At 42.7% G+C, this 20,019-nt stretch overlaps 1 protein-coding gene across 1 annotated transcript in view; it reads left to right on the forward strand.

The window, feature by feature from the left end:
- kcnt1a (potassium sodium-activated channel subfamily T member 1a) overlaps positions 1-20,019 on the forward strand; it is a 31,141-nt gene that overhangs the window by 9,138 nt on the left and 1,984 nt on the right. Inside the window, 24 exon segments of the mRNA XM_053649187.1 lie at positions 875-949; positions 1,045-1,128; positions 4,917-5,011; positions 6,526-6,709; positions 6,919-7,083; positions 8,210-8,346; positions 8,950-9,013; positions 9,412-9,520; positions 10,038-10,146; positions 10,622-10,771; positions 10,965-11,200; positions 11,629-11,842; positions 12,420-12,525; positions 13,830-14,002; positions 15,727-15,798; positions 16,218-16,352; positions 16,463-16,574; positions 16,699-16,842; positions 17,761-17,844; positions 18,260-18,372; positions 18,612-18,621; positions 18,833-19,121; positions 19,379-19,441; positions 19,839-19,923. Coding sequence (XP_053505162.1) covers positions 875-949; positions 1,045-1,128; positions 4,917-5,011; positions 6,526-6,709; positions 6,919-7,083; positions 8,210-8,346; positions 8,950-9,013; positions 9,412-9,520; positions 10,038-10,146; positions 10,622-10,771; positions 10,965-11,200; positions 11,629-11,842; positions 12,420-12,525; positions 13,830-14,002; positions 15,727-15,798; positions 16,218-16,352; positions 16,463-16,574; positions 16,699-16,842; positions 17,761-17,844; positions 18,260-18,372; positions 18,612-18,621; positions 18,833-19,121; positions 19,379-19,441; positions 19,839-19,923 — 3,008 coding nt within the window.

Consider the following 20,019-nt stretch of genomic DNA (forward strand, 5'->3'; position numbering starts at 1 on the left):
ATTAATCGCTAGTCAGACAAACCGGATTGTCTATTTTAGGAAAGTAAGTCTAATCACGTTTTCCAATTGGCTACTTGATGACAGCTGTCCAAACCAATAAGCGTTTAACACATCTGTGCCCGTGGATTTTTCGGTGTGCTCCTCTTTTTTCACAAGACAGAAGCATGAGTGTTCTTTAGCGAAAAGCTGACTGTGGAGCCCTGGTAAGCATGAGTCACTTGTGCTCAGGACACATAACAAGAAACAAACCCAGTGAAGAGTGCAGAGAGTAGGCTTACTGCTGACACTGAGGACGAACTCCAAAATGTCGTCCAGTCACCGTTAATTAACAAGCCGAATCATCTCGGACAAGCGTATCTGGAGCATCCGCAAGCAGCGGAATGAATTTGATGAAGGTATATGGAGTCGGAGTTGGCTGGGCTACTTATTGTCGTATCTGCTGTGTATTTTGAGGTACAAATGAAATATTCTCAAAGCATTGTACCCATGTTACAGAATAGTATTTTTGCAAAAATATCCCAAATATTCGTCAATGAGCCATGTCCACGCTTATTCAGCAGTTTCCCTAGACAACTACACCTAGTGCTATATAAGGGCAGTGGTGGCTTGGCGGTTAAGGCTCTGGGTGACTGATCAGAAGGGCGGGGGTTCAAGCCCCAGCACTGCCAAGCTGCCACTGTTGTGCCCTTGAGCAAGGCTCTTAACCCTCTCTACTCCAGGGGGCGCTGTATCACGTCTGACCCTGCGCTCTGACCCCGACTTCCTGACATGCTGGGGTATCACTGTGCACATGTGATTAATAAAGACTCATTACCATTATCCGAGATTAATTAACCAGTTGTTACATTTGCGTGTGTGTGTGTGTGTTAATCAGGGAAACATCTGGGAGCATATATTCCAGGTGGGATTCCTCCTGGAAATGTTAAATACCGTCCCCTTCATAATCACGGTAACCAGCTTTGATTGTCACAGCTCTCTTTAGAGATGAAAATAAATCATGACCTTCTGCAAACGTCCATGACGTGCTCCGGTCTCTGTTTGCAGATCTTCTGGCCGACTCTGAGGAACCTCTTTATCCCTGTTTTTCTCAACTGCTGGCTGGCCAAGCATGCTCTGGAGAGCATGATCGTAAGTGTGTGTGCCTCTGTGTGCTGCTTATTTCTTCTTTGTTTAAAAGTCAGAATAACTTTGTGTGTGTGTGTGTGTGTGTGTGTGTGTGTGTGCTATAATAGTATATCAACTAGCTATGATACACCTAGCACCATGACTACACCATGTCTAAGTATGTTTTACTGGTTTTATTTAAGCAAAAAAACTAAACTATTAATCACACTATTAACGTCGTGTGGGAGTTTTCACCGCATTGTGCGACGGGACACGTACACACACGGCAGCGCTCAATCGTTTGACGGCAAACAAGAGAGCACGGCTGCGTCCCAAACCGTGTACTTGCCTCCTATATAGCAGGAGAAATACGTGTAGGTAAATACGCGGTAGGAAAGTCTTCAATCCTAAGTCCATACCAAAGCATATCCTCATGCTAAGTCATGCTAATCAGGGACCAAGAATATTATCAAGCTGAAAGCCCTTCTAAGCGGGACTTTAGTACAGCAAAAATTAAAAACACAAATCTGAGTGTTTTTTTTTAACCAGATTAAATTAGTGCTAATTTAAGTGATTGGTGAAGAGACAGGTCCTTTAGTCTTCACTTAAATATAGTCAGGGACTCGACTGTTTGGAAAAGTTCATTCTACCAACAAAGTGCCAGGACAGAGAAGAGTCTTCATGCAAGTCTTCCTTAAGGGATATCCTTGAGGGATCGTGGGCCCAGCCGAGTCATGCTAGAGCCTCAAAGGGAGTGTGGTACCGAGCAGGTTTGATAAGTGCCTTCGGGTAAGTGTGGGCTGGTTCTATTTTTTACTTTGTAGGCAAGAACCGGTGTTTTAAATCTGACTCAGGCATCTACAAGAAGCCAGAGGACGGCGAGTAGCAATGGGATGATGTTGGAGAACCTAGGGAGATTGAAAACTAGTCTACAAGATGCATCCTGGATCAGTAGAAAGGGTCAGATGGCACACAGGGGACAGACATCGATAGTCTCAAGATGACAAGAGATTGAACAACCACACGAGTGGCCTCTGTGGAAAGAAATGGCCAGATGCTCCTGATGTTGTGAAGGAGAAACCTGCATGCCCGAGTCAGGTTAGAAGGATAGTTGATTGTCCAGAGCTATCCTGTGGTTCTATGTAGTGTCAGATGGTATGGTCTGAGAATTGTCCAGGGAAATCTCTGAGTATTAATATGGGGATGCATGTCCAGGTATTCACAGCAGCTCAGTCTAGCTAGGATTTATTTCCAGCTGATGAGCTGCCATCCATGACAAGAAGTCTGCCAGACATGCTGACAAGAGAAATGCGTTTCTTTTCTCATACCATCTGTCCACTGCTCTTTCTAAGTAAAATAGTTCTTAAACAATACCTGGGGCTGGTCACACTCTCTGACTTTATGTATCAAAAGAGGAGACAAGTGCAGAAAGCATTCTTTGCTGGAATTGTAATGGAAGGTGCATTTCATTCTACACTGTACCATCTGAAAAGTGGTACCAAGCCGAGTCTTTGTGGGTCGTAACTGTGTAGGTCTGACTAAGCTAGACAGTCAATTCTTCTTAAATCCCGGCTTCCGTATCCAGACAATGAAGCGACCATGAATGGTTTAGCACCATAATGCTGAACTTTGTCGTTTCGTTTTATCCTGTTTCTCTCGAAAGGTTTGCTGCAAAGTCCTTTTGTTATTGAGTAGGTACTCAATAGTGAATGGAAGAAGTCTTTCATGTGGTGTTGTGTTAATGATGTGCCCAGGCAAAAGTTCCCCAGGTGATATGTTGGTCACAGCATGTGAAGTAGCTCGGTACGTGTGTAGAAACTCATTCACTCCCTCACATTTGACTTGCTCGCAAAGGCCTTTACTGTCAGTGCTGGCGGTTTGTAGGAAGGTTTTAAACAGTGTCGAAACAACCGTACTTGTGGATAGTAAACATGACTACGTTGATATTTCACGCTCTTTTTACAGGACGACTTCAAACTGAGAGCCATTGTCAGTGATTACTGTAAGCAGTTGGTCGGTTGAACAACGTAGAAACAAACTTCAGTGGATTTGTAACAGCTATCTCTGACCATCTGTTATAATAAACATGGAGTGTCAAGGCAGTCACATGCAGCATTGTGGAAAGGTCTCATCAAATCAACTGCTATTTTCTCCCAGACATCAGGTGTGGGAACAGGCTGTGGTTGGGCATGTGTGATGTGCGATCTTATCATACTGGATGCATGTGGTGCAGGATTTAATGGCATCTTCCACCTGGGGATCCATGCCAGGTTATCGATACAAATCTGTCAGTGTGCAAAAGCTGCAGGTGTGATCACATGCTGAATTCCACGAATGATAGAAAAAAAAAACCAGGTAGTGTGAAAAGGCAGTATGCAGGCTTTTTGCACTGTATGAGCCAGCCTTTTAGAATGTAAACATGCTTTTTGCAGACATTTTCACTCATGCAGTTTGTCCAAATACAAATACAGAATGTCCAAATCATTCTCATGGCTGGATCAGGAAGGTGTCGCAAGGTAGCGATGGACTTTAACAGGAAACATGGCGAGCACATCACACGTGACCAAGTTGCCAAATTAATTAACAAATTCAAAAAGACTGGACGTGTTGCAGAATTCCACAAAAAGATCATCATACCTACGGTCCAGCATGGTGGAGGCAGTGTGATGGTGTGGGGATGCTTTGCTGCTTCAGGTCCCGGAACATTACGCCGTTATATTATTCAGTCCCTCCAGGATTTCGTGATTTTGCGATCACAGAAATTAATGTGAAATCGATCGAATATTCGGAGGAGGTTGTAATTTTTCAAAATTACCGTACGTTCTTTGCAGATTTGGGCCAAGACGCGTAATGTGACATCATCACGACACGCATTGAGCCAAAGCCCTGTGCGATTCTGTCACTTATCAGGAAGCTCTGGACTCCACTTCCCATCAGCCACTGCACTGCACTACATGTCACATGACCACCTGCACCTGATTCACGTTTTGGTTAATGAGCACTCATGTGTATATATAGCCATTGTCTGCACTGATTCACTGTCTTTCGTTGTCTTAGACCGCTGTGTTCCATGTTTCTTGATCTTGTTAGTTTATGTTTCAGTGTTTTGTTTCATGCCACAGTGTTTTGTCAAGTTGTCTTAGTATCTTTGTTTCTTAGTACGTTGTTTCAGTAAATGTTATTATCTGCACCTGCTTCTGGCTCAACCTCGAATTGTGACAGAACGAAAGACAGTGAATGAGTGCAGACAATGGCTATATATACACATGAGTGCTCATTAACCAAAACGTGAATCAGGTGCAGGTGGTCATGTGACATGTAGTGCAGTGCAGTGGCTGATGGGAAGTGGAGTCCAGAGCTTCCTGATACGTGACAGATTCAAACATGAGTATAGCTAAGAGGTCTCGTTTACCAACAAACATCACTGCGAATGACCGTGCGAAACAATTTCGTGCATTCGCAATTTTTCCAATTCAAGTAGTTTTCCGTAAAAAAAAAAGTGCCACGTTACGAGTTTCTTACCCATGGGATCTATAAATGTACATTTGCAGACTCTGGTGTTAGTTCATTATTAAACACAGTTAAAACTGACATTACCATCATCATTATCTTTAACTGTGTGTTTTGGCCACGTTGGTTTATAATGTACCGTCAAACACCATTGAGATTTCAGAGCTTCTGTGTTTCCGGCTGGTGACTATGAGTTTAAGAAAGACAAAAATGATTTGTAAAGTTTGGAACCCTCATATTTACAACAATTTACACATGACATGAATGATTTTTTTTTAAAAAATAGTACGTTTTTGTTTCAGAATGATTTACACCGAGCCATCCAGAGGACACACTCTGCCATGTTTAACCAGGTTCTGATACTTATCTGCACGCTGCTCTGCCTCGTCTTCACTGGGTTAGTCTGTATTTCTCTCTCTCTGAACATTTCCCTCTGCGTTAACCCCTTAGGTTCAGTTTGGGTCAAAGTGGTACAATACTACAGAGTGGTGGTTTTAAAGGTTTGAGCATTAGTTTAGCATCTTTTGAACACAAAGGTGTATATGACCACACAGAGGTCACCAGTTACACCGGCATGATTTAGTCCATCGTTTTATTTCTTGAAACTTCTGTTTGGTTATCGTTTGGCGTTAATAGACCATCCGGAAAGAGAAACAGCAAGTTAAAGTTACTCGAATATATTAAATAAGCTTAAATAACCTCGGACCCTGTCCGCGAGTAAGTTTCTTGAGATCTATTGTGTCTGTATTTTCAAATGAGTGAGACAGAGAAATCAGTTGAGTTACACCCATGTGGTCTCAGAAACCTAACCATGTAGATGACTGGAATTTCTTATATTTCAGGCTTGGAATGATGCATAAGATTATACTGCAGTCACTGGCCTTGTGACATTGTTAAGTTCTTGTCCGATACCAGTCAGAACCAAAATTTGGACCGCAGTCTGGGCCCAAGAAGACGTCACGTCGACACAGAGATCAGTGAAAGCTTCTTAGTTTAATGCTCAAAAAGCATATATATATATATATATATATATATATATATATATATATATATATATATATATATATATATATATATACACAGGAAATACTGATAAAGAACGATAAATGTCAATTGGAACAGGTCACATATAGAATCAGAGCAACTATTACGTAGGTTCGGGTGATACAGGAACTACAGATGTCTATTCTAGCAGATAATAATAATAAGAAGAGCCGAGAGAGAGAAGGAGAAGGGCACGGGCGATTAGGTGCTCGCAAAACAACTCCTTACAAGAGCAGAAACAATGCTATCTGTTCTGTTACACCGTGACATGGACTAGAGACCTTCAGAAGTGAGACACAGAGATCACGCCATGAAAACTTATCAGACATATGCACCACTATCCTTGTCGCATTTAAGCCAAATAATTAACTGGAGGCCAGTTACATTCTCACAGCATATTAAGCCATGAGCTTAAGTTACACAATTCATGGCCATGGCTTTGGTAGATATATTCATTTGTTTCCATGCCTTATTAAAAAAAAAATAATAACCACCATGTCCCCTCGGTGGCTTTGTACAACACTATAAATGAATTCCCGTTTATATGCTTGACTCGATTTCTCAGCAGTTTTATTGAATATTAAATACAAAGTGATATCAAATCAAAAATTCGTACGTTCAGGCCACTTTGAGTACCGCTGTGAAATTAAAGTCTTATAAATGACCGGGAATGTGAAGACACACTAGGAGGATATGCAGACATGGCGGGAAAAAAACGTATGTCTATTTCCGAAAATATTTGCACTGTTAACAAGCAAAGACTTCGCGAGGATATTTTGCTGCCTTTGTTTTTTTCTTCGCTGTTGCATGTGGCGTAATTCTAGTGTGTGACAAGAGTTTCTGTGTGTGCGTGTGTGTCTTTTTCAGCACGTGTGGGATACAGCACTTGGAGCGAGCCGGGAGAAACCGTCTCTCTCTCTTTAACGCTCTTTATTTTTGCATTGTCACTTTTTCCACCGTGGGTTTTGGTGATGTAACGCCTCAGATTTGGCCTTCACAGTTGCTTGTGGTGGTGATGATCTGTGTGGCGCTGGTGGTGCTTCCCCTTCAGGTCAGAGGACGCAAATATGCACACACACACACGTTTCTCATTCCCTCGTTCACTTTTTAACCCCTGCTTTTTAATGTAACCCCTGCTCACTATCTTCCTCGGTCCCTCTCTCAGTTTAATTGAAACGACACTTACTGACCTGAGCATATTACATTACAGTATTACCACCAGTGTTGGGGAAGCTATCTCTTTTTTTTTGCTCTTTGCAGTTTGAAGAACTGATTTATCTGTGGATGGAGAGGCAGAAGTCTGGAGGAAACTACAGCAGGCATCGTGCACAGACAGAGAAACACGCTGTGCTCTGCGTCAGTTCCCTGAAAATCGACCTGCTCATGGACTTCCTCAATGAGTTCTATGCTCACCCACACACACAGGTAAGAAAAGGTTCTTCTCTAATGGAACAAGCTACTGCTACGGAATACATTACCATCCTAATGTAAATTAAAGTAAATAACAGATGAGCTTGTATGTTTTGGATCGTGAGCAGGTCCTTTCTTCTCTCCACACTTTGGCCTTTCCATCACTGTGGTAGAGGTTAATCTTGGTTCCAGAACTTTTGTGGTTCATCTCTGTATTTCTTTGCAAATTCCACTCTGGCTTTCTGATTCTTACGGCCGATGAGCGGTTTGCATCGTGCGGTATGGCCTCTACATTTCTGCTCTCAAAGACTTCTTTGCAAAGTTGTTTTTCTTCACAGCCCTCACAATGTTTCTGTCACCAGCTGCTTTGCTCCTTGGACAGCCTGTTCAATGTCTGGTTGTTAGTACACCAGTGGCTTCTTTCTTTTTTCAGGACACGGTTGTATTGGCTATGTCCAAGGCTCTGGTTGATTTTCCCTCTTTTCCCGCTTTTCCCCCATAGACAGCTCTCTGGCCTTCATGTTGGTTGAAACCCAGGGCACAAACCAAGAGTATACATTCAAAGACTATTATTTCTTTAAACAGTTAGTCTAACAGGTGGGTGAGGGAGGGGGGCGGGGGACATTTGGTTAAATAAAACTGCAGAAAAGATTTATTAAGATTAAAGGTGTAGTAACACACAACTCACTAGCGGGCCCGCGGTGCCCCATGGTAGAAAAATGCCATAAAGGTGCCCTCTGGGCAGGGGAAAAGTGTGATGAAATGCTCTCTAGGGTGCTACTTTCGTGTGAGAAAACACGAATAAGTGCCCTCTAGGGTGCTCCTCCAGTGGTAAATACATGATGCAGTGCCCTATAGGGTTCCCCTATATGTGAGGAAACTTGATGAAGTATCGTAATGGGTGCCCTTCAGTAGAGAAAATAAGACGCAGTCTTCCTAACACACGAGAAAGTGAGATGACGTGCTGCTACTCGTGAGCAAACGGGTTCTCTTGGGTGCCTCTATAGTTGAATAAACAAGGACTGATGCCATCCAGGTGGATTTTTATTTTCCCGCTGCTACCCCCAGACAGCCTGTGTCCATTCATGACACAATTCGTGTGTGTGTGTGTGTGTGTGTGTGTGTGTGTGTGTGTGTGTAGGATTATTATGTGGTGATCCTGTGTCCATGTGAGGCTGACAGTCAAGTTAGAAGAGTTCTGCAGATTCCACTTTGGTCTCAGAGGGTCATATACCTGCAAGGCTCCGCCCTAAAAAACCAGGACCTCCTTCGAGCCAAGTGAGTGTGTGTGAGAGAGAGAGAGAGAACTCTGTCAGCAGACTCTGATACAGCTGTATCAGACAATTACAGCACCACATGCAAAAGCAATCCATTTTCTATGCTAATAAATACTTTCTAAAAAAAAACCAAAAAAAAAACAACAACAAATAAATAAAAGGCCATTTCAGGGGTTCTTTAAGGATTTAAGTTTCCTACATGGGTTCTACTCGGATCCCTTTTTGGTAGGAAAACGCTCAGCCGTACGGTCCTTCATCCCCGTTTCTGTGTTTTCTGTCTGCGATTTCCACTCTCCGTTTCTCATTCCTATATTTGTTCTTTCTCTCTTTCATCTGTTGCCATGGTGTTGAGTTCTTAGAGCCATGAAATGTTAATAACAGAGAAGAATTTTTAGCATTCAAGGCCTTTCTGTACAATAGACATTTCAGTGTGTGTGTGTGTGTGTGTGTGTGTGTGTGTGTGAGTCACCTGTTCATTGACTGTAATTGTGCCCCTTGATGTGTCATTTCTAACCCTGACCAGGTGATTGTCGGTGCTCTTCTGTGTTTATATTCCTGTGATTGTTTTGTTGTGTTGACGTCTTGTTCGTGTTTGCTGCTGCAGGATGGACGATGCGGAGGCTTGCTTTATTCTGAGCAGCAGGAACGAAGCGGATCGAATGGCTGCAGTAAGAAGAGCTTTACTCAGTCTCAGATCTTACGGATCCATAATGACCGATTACAACGTAAAAATGATCATCCACCCGACTGCGTAGCGATCATCACACCGATTGATAAGGACATCAGGCAGTCTCCAGTCTTGATTCACTTCAGACATTAGATACTGATTTTTAACAATTAGATCAATTAGAAACATTAACCGTATATGCTGCATTGTGTATTAATGATTTGCCAGTTTGATATTGTTTATACTTATTGTTACAAGTAGTCACCAATCGTTGGAGGTTGTAATCAATAACACTAGGATCCAAAAGATCCCCTACCAGGAACTCTTTACGTTTCATCCCAGCATTCATTATGAAATGTTTTCATGCTATTTTATATGTTTTTAAATTGACTTTGTCAGGATCATCAAACGATACTGAGAGCATGGGCAGTGAAGGATTTCGCCCCGAACTGCCCCCTCTACGTCCAGATCCTGAAACCTGAAAACAAGTTCCATGTCAAATTTGCGGGTGAGTGTTTGTAATCCAATACCGATTTCAACACGGCCTCGTTGCTCCGTCTTTGCAAGTTCCTCCTTGATTAAATCCTCACCGCCGTCTTTAATGGAACCGAAGACGTAGGTGGTTTTCACACCGCCCGTCCGAAAGCCCCCTTAAAGAGCCAAACTTACCCAGAAGTCTGTTTTCCCAAAACAATTAAAGATTGCTCGATGAAGCTGTATATAAGTGCAAAAAAGGGAGCAATGAAATACTTAACGTTTTGACAAATTCGAAATGCATTCAATCTGTGACATTAAAGTAGTACGCTACTCTGTACACTACAGGAGTTTTGTTTACTCTAATAACTATTTCGCCAGTTAGCAGCGTTGCTATACTTGCCATCAAGGTCAAATTGCGTGAGAAAGACGATCGGCATGTCCGTGTTGTTACGGAAGGGTTGACGGGGTGTCATGAAGACGCTATTGGAATATGACGTACAAATATTCTCCATAATTGTCAAAGTAGAGGGGTGTGTTTCCTGCTGTAGACCACGTGGTGTGTGAGGAGGAGTTTAAGTACGCGTTATTAGCTCTGAACTGCCTGTGTCCGGCCACGTCCACTCTCGTCACTCTGCTCGTCCACACGTCCCGCGGACAGTAAGTAGCCCAATCTTTATAATATTTATGATACCCTCTTTCGATGCCTCTCTGTCCGACTAACTCCACTGACATATTCGTAAAGAATACTGAAATTGTCTAGGATAAATACACTTCATTGGCCACTTTAATAGGAACACCTGTACACCTGCTCATTCGTCCAAATATCCAATCATGTGGCAACGATGCAAATCAAGAGCGTCAGTTAATGTTCACGTAAAACATCAGAATGTTGAGGAAATGTGATCTCAGCGACTTTAACGGTGGCACGTTTGTTGGCTGTCAACGTTATAGCAGTGCGAACGTTATCCGCTGACACGATTGGCTGATTGTATAACCGAATGAACGAGTAGGTGTACGGATGTTCCTATTAACACCATGCAATAAAATATATCTTTTTTTTACATTGTTTGTAAATTCTTCGTGACAGGTTAATAAACGTGTAAGTGTAATGACATGTTTATAACGTCTGTAGGGAAGGTCAGCAGTCTCCCGAGCAGTGGCAGAGGATGTACGGCCGCTGCTCCGGGAACGAAGTCTATCACATCCGACTCAGCGACAGCATGTTCTTCAGAGAGTTTGAGAGCAAGAGTTTTACCTATGCTGCTTTCCATGCACACAAAAAGTGAGTACACACACTCACACACACACACACACACACACACACACACGAGACCAAAGACACAGGGCCACATATATATGGCACATGGTTTTTCTTGGTGAAATCCTGTCATAACACAAACCCTTGATTGTTGGCCGTAACACTACACATGCATGCGCACATCCTTACATGTACATACATGCGTGTGTGTTTGTAGGTATGGCGTGTGTTTGATAGGGATAAAGAGAGAGGACAATAAAATGATCCTGCTGAACCCTGGTCCCCGTCATCTCATGGCTGTTGGAGACACCTGCTACTACATCAACATCACTAAGGAAGAAAACTCTGCATTTACTGTCAGACAGGAAACGCATCACAGGAAGAAACAGAGAAACAGTAACATTCTGAACAGCCCTTCTGAGCTCCCCGTCCACAGCATCATCGCTAGCATGGGTAAGAGCCACGTTTGTATGTAAATCATTTTCACATAATAGAACCCGAACGATAGCTTGCCCAGAGGTGTGAAAAGGGGCGTATGGGTGAAGAAAAGATGCGATAACTGGTACGTTTTTCAGAGAAACAATGATGTATTGAATGCGTGTTTCAGTCTTCTGTCTACGTGTGTTTGGCTGGCACTGATCAGTGATGGCATTCCCTATGACAGTAAATAATACAAGCAAACAAAGACTAGACATTCCTGATTCCAGTTTTTTGGAAATATACCCATATCAACCGTGGAATCATATTCAGGAGAGAAAGAGATGAATATTCATTCTGACCTTGGTTTGCTTTTAACCGCAATAAAAACTCGAGCCCTTTCCAGCTCGATTTTCAGTCGAGTAGCTCATCAAATGGGAAAAATGTGGTTTTGTATCGTCTAGGAACCGTTGCGATGGACTTCCAGAACACAAGCCCGACAGGAAACACGGCCAACCTGGCACTACCTTCAGAGAATGGACCAGAAAGTCGCCGAACCAGCATCGCTCCCGTTCTGGAGGTTGCGGACTCTGCTTCCTTACTGCCGTGTGACCTCCTCAGTGACCAATCCGAAGATGAAACCGCACACTCAGATGAGGATGTTCCCTCTGTCTCCGAGTATGTGACTTCATCCAGGGGATCCTAAGCTCAGGTTACTCTGTATATGGAGTCTCACATGTTCTCCCAGTATCAGATTGGGTTCCCTCCAGGTTCACCGGTTTCCTCTCACCCCACACAAATATGCCAAACAGGTGGATTGGCTATACCAAGTTGTGTCTAGGTGTAATTAACTGTGTGTTCATTAAATGTGTGCGCTATGGACTGGTGTCTCATCCAGGGTGTATCCCGTAGCCTTGTAGCTGCCATAACCCTACCCATGATAAAATGGGTTTCCGAGAAGAATGAATGAATGAAAGTTCTGACCATCTTGAATTTCTTAGGTCCGTAAGATTACTGACAGTGCTATCTAAATGTAAATATTTAATGATCGTCTCCTGAACTCATGAACTTGAAGTAGTCACCTTGCTAGCCAGCTTCATGAACTCCCGAACTAGCCTAAGTGACATTCAAACTAACAAACCTCACTAAGCAAATATATCATCCTCATATTTGGTTGCCAAGATACTGAAAAAATCCCCACTACACAGCCAGTTGTTTCTAATGCTTGTAATGTACTTGTTTCTAATGACTGCAGGTGTGTGAAAGGCTATCCTCCTAACTCACCCTACATAGGCAGCTCACCAACGCTGTGCCACCTCCTGCTCAATAAAGCCCCGTTCTGCTGTCTGCGTCTCGACCAGGTTAGCTACTGCTAACAGTTTTCGTTTTCTTCCATGGTCGCTCAACCCATACCTACCTTGCAGCCAGATTTAGCTCCAATACTGTTGCTTAATCTACCTTGATCATCCATAATAAGCTATCTTATTTATTTAGGAATTTCATACTAATTGGTTTTAGAGAGCATTAGTGATTTGTTTCGTATAATGTTGATTTAGGCGCAGGTGTACCACAAGGTTGTATGCTTTCCCCTGTGATTTATGAGGTATATCTATCTACATTATGAACATTGCTTAAGTATTAACCTTGGTTGATTATCATTACAGAGACAGCGGTATAACACAAGGACGCCTTATCTGGGCTCTAAAAGTGGTGTTTCCTGATTCATGCTCAAAATCGTTTAGTTACTTTTACAGCTAAAAGTATCGGAACAACAAAACCCAATTCTTCTGTTTTTGCTATACATTTGGGGTTTTGGGATCAAAAGATGAACCTGAGACAACAGATCAGAATTTCAGGCTTTATTTCTTGATATTCATACATAGATGTGTTAAACGACTTCGAACATGGCACCTTTGGTGACAGACCACCCGATATTTAGATGAACAAAAGTATTGGAACAAGCAGCCTTAAAGTAACTTATATTACACAACACTTAAAATTGTTTGCATCCTTTGCATGCAGTAAGTGCATCAAGCTGGTGACAGCATCACATTGTTGCATTCTACTTTTGTGATGCTTTTCCAGGCTTCTACTGCAGCTTCTTTCAGTTGTCGTTTAGGGTGTTTCTCCATTCTTCTTCGGGACGTGAAATGCATGCTCAATTGGTTGAAGGTCTGGTGATTGACTTGATCAGTCTAAAACCTTCCACTTTTTCCCCCTGATGAAGTCCTTTGTGTGTTTTGGGTCATTATCTTGCTGCATGATTAGATTAGATTTCCTCCGGGTACTCCGGTTTCCTCCGCCAGTCCAAAGACATGCATGGTAGGCTGATTGGCATGTCCAAATTCTCCGTAGTGTGTGAATGTGTATGTGAGTGTGCCCTGTGATGGATTCGCACCCTGTCCAGGGTGTACCCCGCCTTGTGCCCGATGCTCCCTGGGATAGGCGCCAGGTTCATCACTGAAGGTGATGGAAGGATATATATAGAATATGGAAGGATATATATACGTATAATGTTGGCAAATTGTTGACTCTGGACTTTGCGGTAGTAATGCATCACACCACTCCATCATTGATTACATTCCTATAACAGCATGTCCTGAACTCTTTCATTCCTTAATTAACTCTACTGATTATAGAAATGTTTTGTCTTTTACTATTTCAGGCATGTGAGCATGTTAGCTTTGAGGAAGCTAAAGCATATGGCTTCAAAAACAAGCTCATCATTGTGTCGGCTGAGACTGCGGGAAACGGCCTGTACAACTTCATTGTGCCCCTGAGAGCCTATTACAGACCCAGAAGAGAACTGAACCCAATCGTGCTGCTGCTTGACAACCTGTGTGTACACACACATACATACACCAACATTCGCTTACTCAAACGCACAAACATATACAAATACACATGGCAGGTGGACACGCATGTACACTAAGTGGCCAAAAGTTTGTGCACACCTCATCATCACACCGCTATGTGCTTGTTGAACATCTCATTCCAGATTTAGTTCCCCCTGGTGCAGTTAAAATAAGCTCCAAAATTCTTGGAAGGCTTTCCACTAGATTATGATTCTATTAAACATAGTGAGGTCAGGCACTGATGTCGGGCGAGGACGTCTGGTGCGCAGTCGACGTTCCAATTCATCCCAAAGGTGTTCGTTGGGGTTGAGGTCAGGACTCTCGAGTTCTTCCGCTCCAACCTTGGCAAATCATGTCTTCATGGCCCTCGCTTTGTGCACAAGATCATTGTTGTGTTTTGTTTTGTTTTATCCTGGTGGAGACCAAATGTCCCCACAAGCATAGGAATATCTCACAATTAACCTTGTGGGGACATTTGGCTGGTTTCCATGTGGAAATTGTGTTGTTGTTGTTGTTGTTGTTGTTGTTGTTTTGGGGTTTTTAAACAAAAACTGTGGCTTTTGTTTAAAAACCAAAAGAGCCTGTATGTTCCCTTTTGGTTACTGAATTTCTGTTTAGATATAGGCATAGCATTAATTAGGTTTATTAATTATTAAGGCAATGTAAGGACCTCACAAGGATAGTAAAACAAGCATATGTGTGTCACTGGAGTACAGAAGATGAATAAAACATATCTCTTTAGCTGTTTGATGTTGTACTGACCATCTTAAGTGTGTTTCAGCTGCACCTCATTGCACTTTCAAAGGTCGGGAAATGGATGAGAAATAATCGGTAACGCTGTGTTTTAAAATGAATTCGAGAACTTTTGACACTCAAAGGTGTTTTCTCTTTCCGATTTTTCTAACTTCTTTTGCTTTTTTCAAATCGATCTCGCTTGTCCTCCCTCTCTCCTGCGTCCACTGTATATTTCAAGGTGAAGTGTGGTTCAAATATAATGAACATTTGTGCTTCCTTGCCTTGTGCACTCAGGGCATGTTGCTGATGATGATGCTTTTGAGTTGAAAGAGGTTTCATCCTACACACACGCACACACACACACACACACACACGCACACACACACACACACACACACACACACACACACAAGGTCATACCTCTATAACAATTTTTGCATTTGCTGCTCACACACACACACACACACACACACACACACACACTTCCCTACCACTTTCACACACACACACACACACACACACACACACACACTTCCCTACCACTTTCACACACACACACACACACACACGCACACACTGCCAGGCACCGTGTCATCCAATAAGGATTGACTTTCACTAATATCACCATCTCAGGCAAACCTTTAGCAAGTTCATACATGTTTACGACAAACAGAAGACAACAATGGAGTTCCTGGTTCGTGGCGCCTGACCTGAGCCTTGAAGGCTTTTGTAAATAACTGACAAGTTATTTGTCCCCTTTTTCTTTACTTGCTTGGAAGGAGAAGGCTGTATATAACTTTGTAGAAACACCAAGCTAATGTCACCCAATCGCCAGCGATGTAGTGACAGTAAATTCCGAGAAATATTCTTTACTGGGTCCTTGGGTCAACAAAATACATGGCTTTTTTTTTTTTCTGTGCACATTTGTGGATAATGTGTATTAGTTGTGTATTGCTTTCGTGTTTGCCGTAGGCCTGATGAGCATTTCCTGGAAGCCATTTCCTGTTTTCCAATGGTCTACTACATGGTTGGAAGCATTGACAAGTAAGCATGTATTAAACTATTATTCTTACACTCAGATCTTTTTCTCTCCCTGCTAACAATATTTCAGCATTTACGAACCAGTTAGAGCGTCTGTCCGCATTTCCGCCCAAATATTTGGCAAATTCATAGCGATTTCCACGTCGGCCAAAAGAAACCTCAGATGGTCATGAAAAAGCAACAAGAGACTGCTGTTACAAGCGGGGGAAAAAACCCCAAAAAAACCCCTGTTCGTCTTTAACGTTTCGTTTTTAATTGGAAAGGTCATATTTGGAAATCTAAACTCGTTTCTGTGCATCTAAACATCTGTAGTAGACTAAGACGTTTGTACAGCCGTTACCGTCGAGACCTTTTGATCCTTTAATTGGCTCTCAGCGTTGACGCGGGGGTGAAATCTGACTGTTCACTTGTGTGATTGACAGCTTGGACAGCCTGCTGCAGTGTGGGGTGCTGTACGCTGATAACCTGGTGGTGGTGGATAAAGAGAGCACGATGAGCGCTGAGGAGGATTACATGGCAGACGCTAAAACTATTGTCAACGTTCAGACCATGTTCAGGTAGATCCAGACTGGAAGGCTCTTTATACAACAACAACAATAATAATAATAATAATAATAATAATAATAATAATAATAATAACAAACTCTCTCTCTCTCTCTCTCTGTAGGTTGTTCCCCAGTCTCAGCATCATCACAGAGCTGACTCACCCGTCCAATATGCGCTTCATGCAGTTCAGAGCAAAGGACAGCTACTCACTGGCTCTGTCCAGACTAGAGAAGGTAAGCAAAGGTTATAAGTCAGAGAATAATGCAAAGCTGAAAGAACAAGTTGTATGCGTTTGTGTTTATGTATTTGGCTCTGGAACCTTTTGAATGAACAATGAAACTATTTTCTTGTGTGTGTGTGTGTCTTTTTTTTTTCTATCTGTGTGTGTGTTTTCTTCAGAAGGAACGTGATAAAGGTTCTAATCTGGCCTTCATGTTCCGCCTGCCGTTTGCCGCCGGCCGAGTTTTCAGCATCAGCATGCTGGATACACTCCTGTACCAGGTGTGAGTTTTTACCACTTATACGGTGCTTATGTGTTCATGTGAGAGAACAGACGAAAAAAAATAATACAGACTGTGAGATCGAATTATAATTGTGGTGTACCGATTTGTCGCACACTTTTAATTTTACATACAGTGAGACAACGCCCCCTGTTGGATGGCATTTACCACGACCTCATGCTGTAATATGTATTATTATGTAAGGTTTCAGGATTCCTGCGTGCACTAGTGTAATGCATAATTCCAAGCAACGTGGCCTAAATCCCCTCCCCCCCCCCCCCCCCCCCCCAACATCACCACCACCGCCACCCAGTAAGAGCGAGGGACATGGAGGATTAACAAGAGCAAAACTACATCACCTAGAAATGTCCCTGGCACCCATGTCGTCTGTGTTTTTTGTACATTTATAAGTTTTCGTTAATGTTCCTAGACCAGGTTCGTAACAATTCCATTTCAACATGTCATCATACACCCCCCCCCATTCATTTTGAATGCAGCATGAGTGACACCTGGGTGTTTGTTTGGAAGTGTGGGTGTGACAGAGTGTATAATAACACTTTTACAAACATAATGAAGTGTGTAGCTGTATTTGAGTGCATGTGAGTAGGAATCTGCGACAGTATATTGTATAACCAGGAATTATTTGAATGAGCAACAAAGGCCGTTTTCACTGTTGGTAATGGTATATCTAAACAGTTTAACATCTTTTTATACACTTCTCCAGCTCTGTGTGAGGTCAGTGTCTTCAGTTTTAGGTCTCGGTGACTGTCTAATAGTTGGTTATAGAATGTAAAATTACAGTTCTGCCATGTCAGTGTCTGCTGTGGCACATTCAGCTGTCAGTAGGCATGGAGTGGATCGTTTCTGACGGATGATTATGTGCGATCCACTATATTTCTGTTTCGTTTCGTCCCTGAAGTGTTTCGTCAAGGACTACATGATCTCGATTACACGTCTGCTGTTGGGGCTCGACACCACACCTGGATCGGGATACCTGTGTGCTGTGAGTCAACAATACGTCTGTGGTCTGTGTTTGTTTGGAAGTGTGAGTCTGAGTGTGAAGATGATCTGTATGGAGTCAAAAAGATTGTAAAACGATACTGAAGGTACTAATATGTGTAGTTGGATTTGTGCCCTGCATGTAAAGGATGCGTAAATGAATAGAAAGGCGTAACAGTATGCCTAAAGAGTTCTGATATCGTTTTACACCTTTCTTCAGCGCTGTGAAGAGTCAACGACGTACATTTTTAGTCTTAATAACTGTTTAATAACTGGCTGCTCATGGATTTGGAACTAGATTGCACTTGGCAGATGTCTTTTATTAAACAAGGCACCTTACTATGGCGCATTTAAATAAATGATGATAAATAAATGATTAGTGTGTGTGTGTGTGTGTGTGTGTGTGTGTGTCCATTCAGATGCGTGTTCGTGAGTGTGACCTGTGGATCCGTACATATGGAAGACTGTTCCAGAAACTTTGCTCCACGAGCTCTGAGATCCCTTTTGGAATTTATCGCACTGAGTCCCACATGTTCCTGTCATCTAAGGTGACACACACACACACACACACACACACACACACACACACACACACACACACACACTCAGAGAGATTGCGTGTTCAAGGTCTGACAGTGCCACAGTCATACATTGGCCGGGAACCAAGCCAATCACAGTCAGTACTTAGCCAGTTGTGTGCATCTGTATGCTCATGTATGGGGGAGAGAACAGATAGAGTTTTCCTTCAAGTGACTACCCTGTGACGAAAAGATAACCGGAAGCAAGTCTTCACATAGACATATGGGTATAGTGTGCTTATACTGTACTAGACCCAGACGTGCTAATCAGAACTGGAACAGGAAGTGAACAACAGAAGTAGAACTCCAGTGACACTGATCTCTGCTGACTGGGCTATTGTAAAAAAAATAAAGAAAATAAAAAAAAAGGTAACATTCTATTGGTTGATTGTTTTTCTGTTGTTTTCTGTCAAGTCCCAATGTTCAGGTAGCGCAGAAGGATGGGCAGACACCAAGGAGAAGGGGGAGGAGCCGAAAGTACTGATTCATAGTTCTTCAGGAAGCGACCAATCAGATCACTCTGTTTTGAGGAGGAAGAGCATGCACTGGACACGGCGCCTGAGTAGGCGGGCCATGAAGAGGAGCGACTCTGCTTTTTTCTCTGGTCAGACCAAACATGGCGTGTCCCGGCTCTCGGAGAGGGCAGAGTTAACGGAGCTTGTCAGGAATCGCATGCAGCACCTAGGCCTACACACAGGATTCAGTAAATACCTATTGAAAATGCCCACTACCAGTAATTGATTTTGTTTTATCAAAAACGAATATAATTTTGATCAATATTTTTCTAACTGTATTGTATTCATTGACTAAATTAGGCCCTGGTTTGTGTTTGCACTTTGTTCTCCAACCGTCACTCTTCCTCATCCGTATACTAACCTGTTCTCTTTCTTGTTCTCATTTTTCCCGATCTCTCTCTCTCTCTCTCTCTCTCTCTTCACCGCTGTTTGTTCCTCTCTGCAGAAGACGTCACCAATCTGACAGCCAGCGATGTCATGAACAGAGTCAATTTAGGTTACCTACAAGGTAAAACTCTCCAAACGTCAAGTCAAACATTCTCCACTTTTTCAGAATGATGACAGAATGATGCCCAGCACACAGTGTGCCAAACTAATTATTAGCAGAAAGGCAGTTTTCAGAGACGATCCATTTCAGTCTGGCATCTCGCCTAGACACCTAAGGATGACCTTAAGAGACTTCAGTACAAGGAGAGATCCCATATCCTTTTATAGAGGACATAATAAGTCTATAAGATACCAAAGAAAGGTGTATAGAAGCCACCTTTAGTGTAGGACCTGCTGCCATCGAGCAGGCACAGGTGATCTGTGACATCTAAAATGTATAAATATGAACATATCGGAATAAATAGAACTTCACATCAGATAGTTCGAGTTACAGATGTGAGGTCCAATTGGTGTTGCAGGTGAGCTGAATGACCAGCAGAACTCTCTCTCCTACGTGCTGGTTAATCCTGGTCCTGACACGCCTCTCCAGCTACACGATGTTGTGTAAGTACCAGAAATACTGACGTCTCTAAAACTAGCACAATTTCAATTTCACAACGGGACATGAAGCTACTGGAAGCCATGTTAACTAATGCGATT

Source organism: Ictalurus furcatus, chromosome 18 (genome assembly GCF_023375685.1).
Source record: "Ictalurus furcatus strain D&B chromosome 18, Billie_1.0, whole genome shotgun sequence".
NCBI lineage: Eukaryota > Metazoa > Chordata > Actinopteri > Siluriformes > Ictaluridae > Ictalurus > Ictalurus furcatus.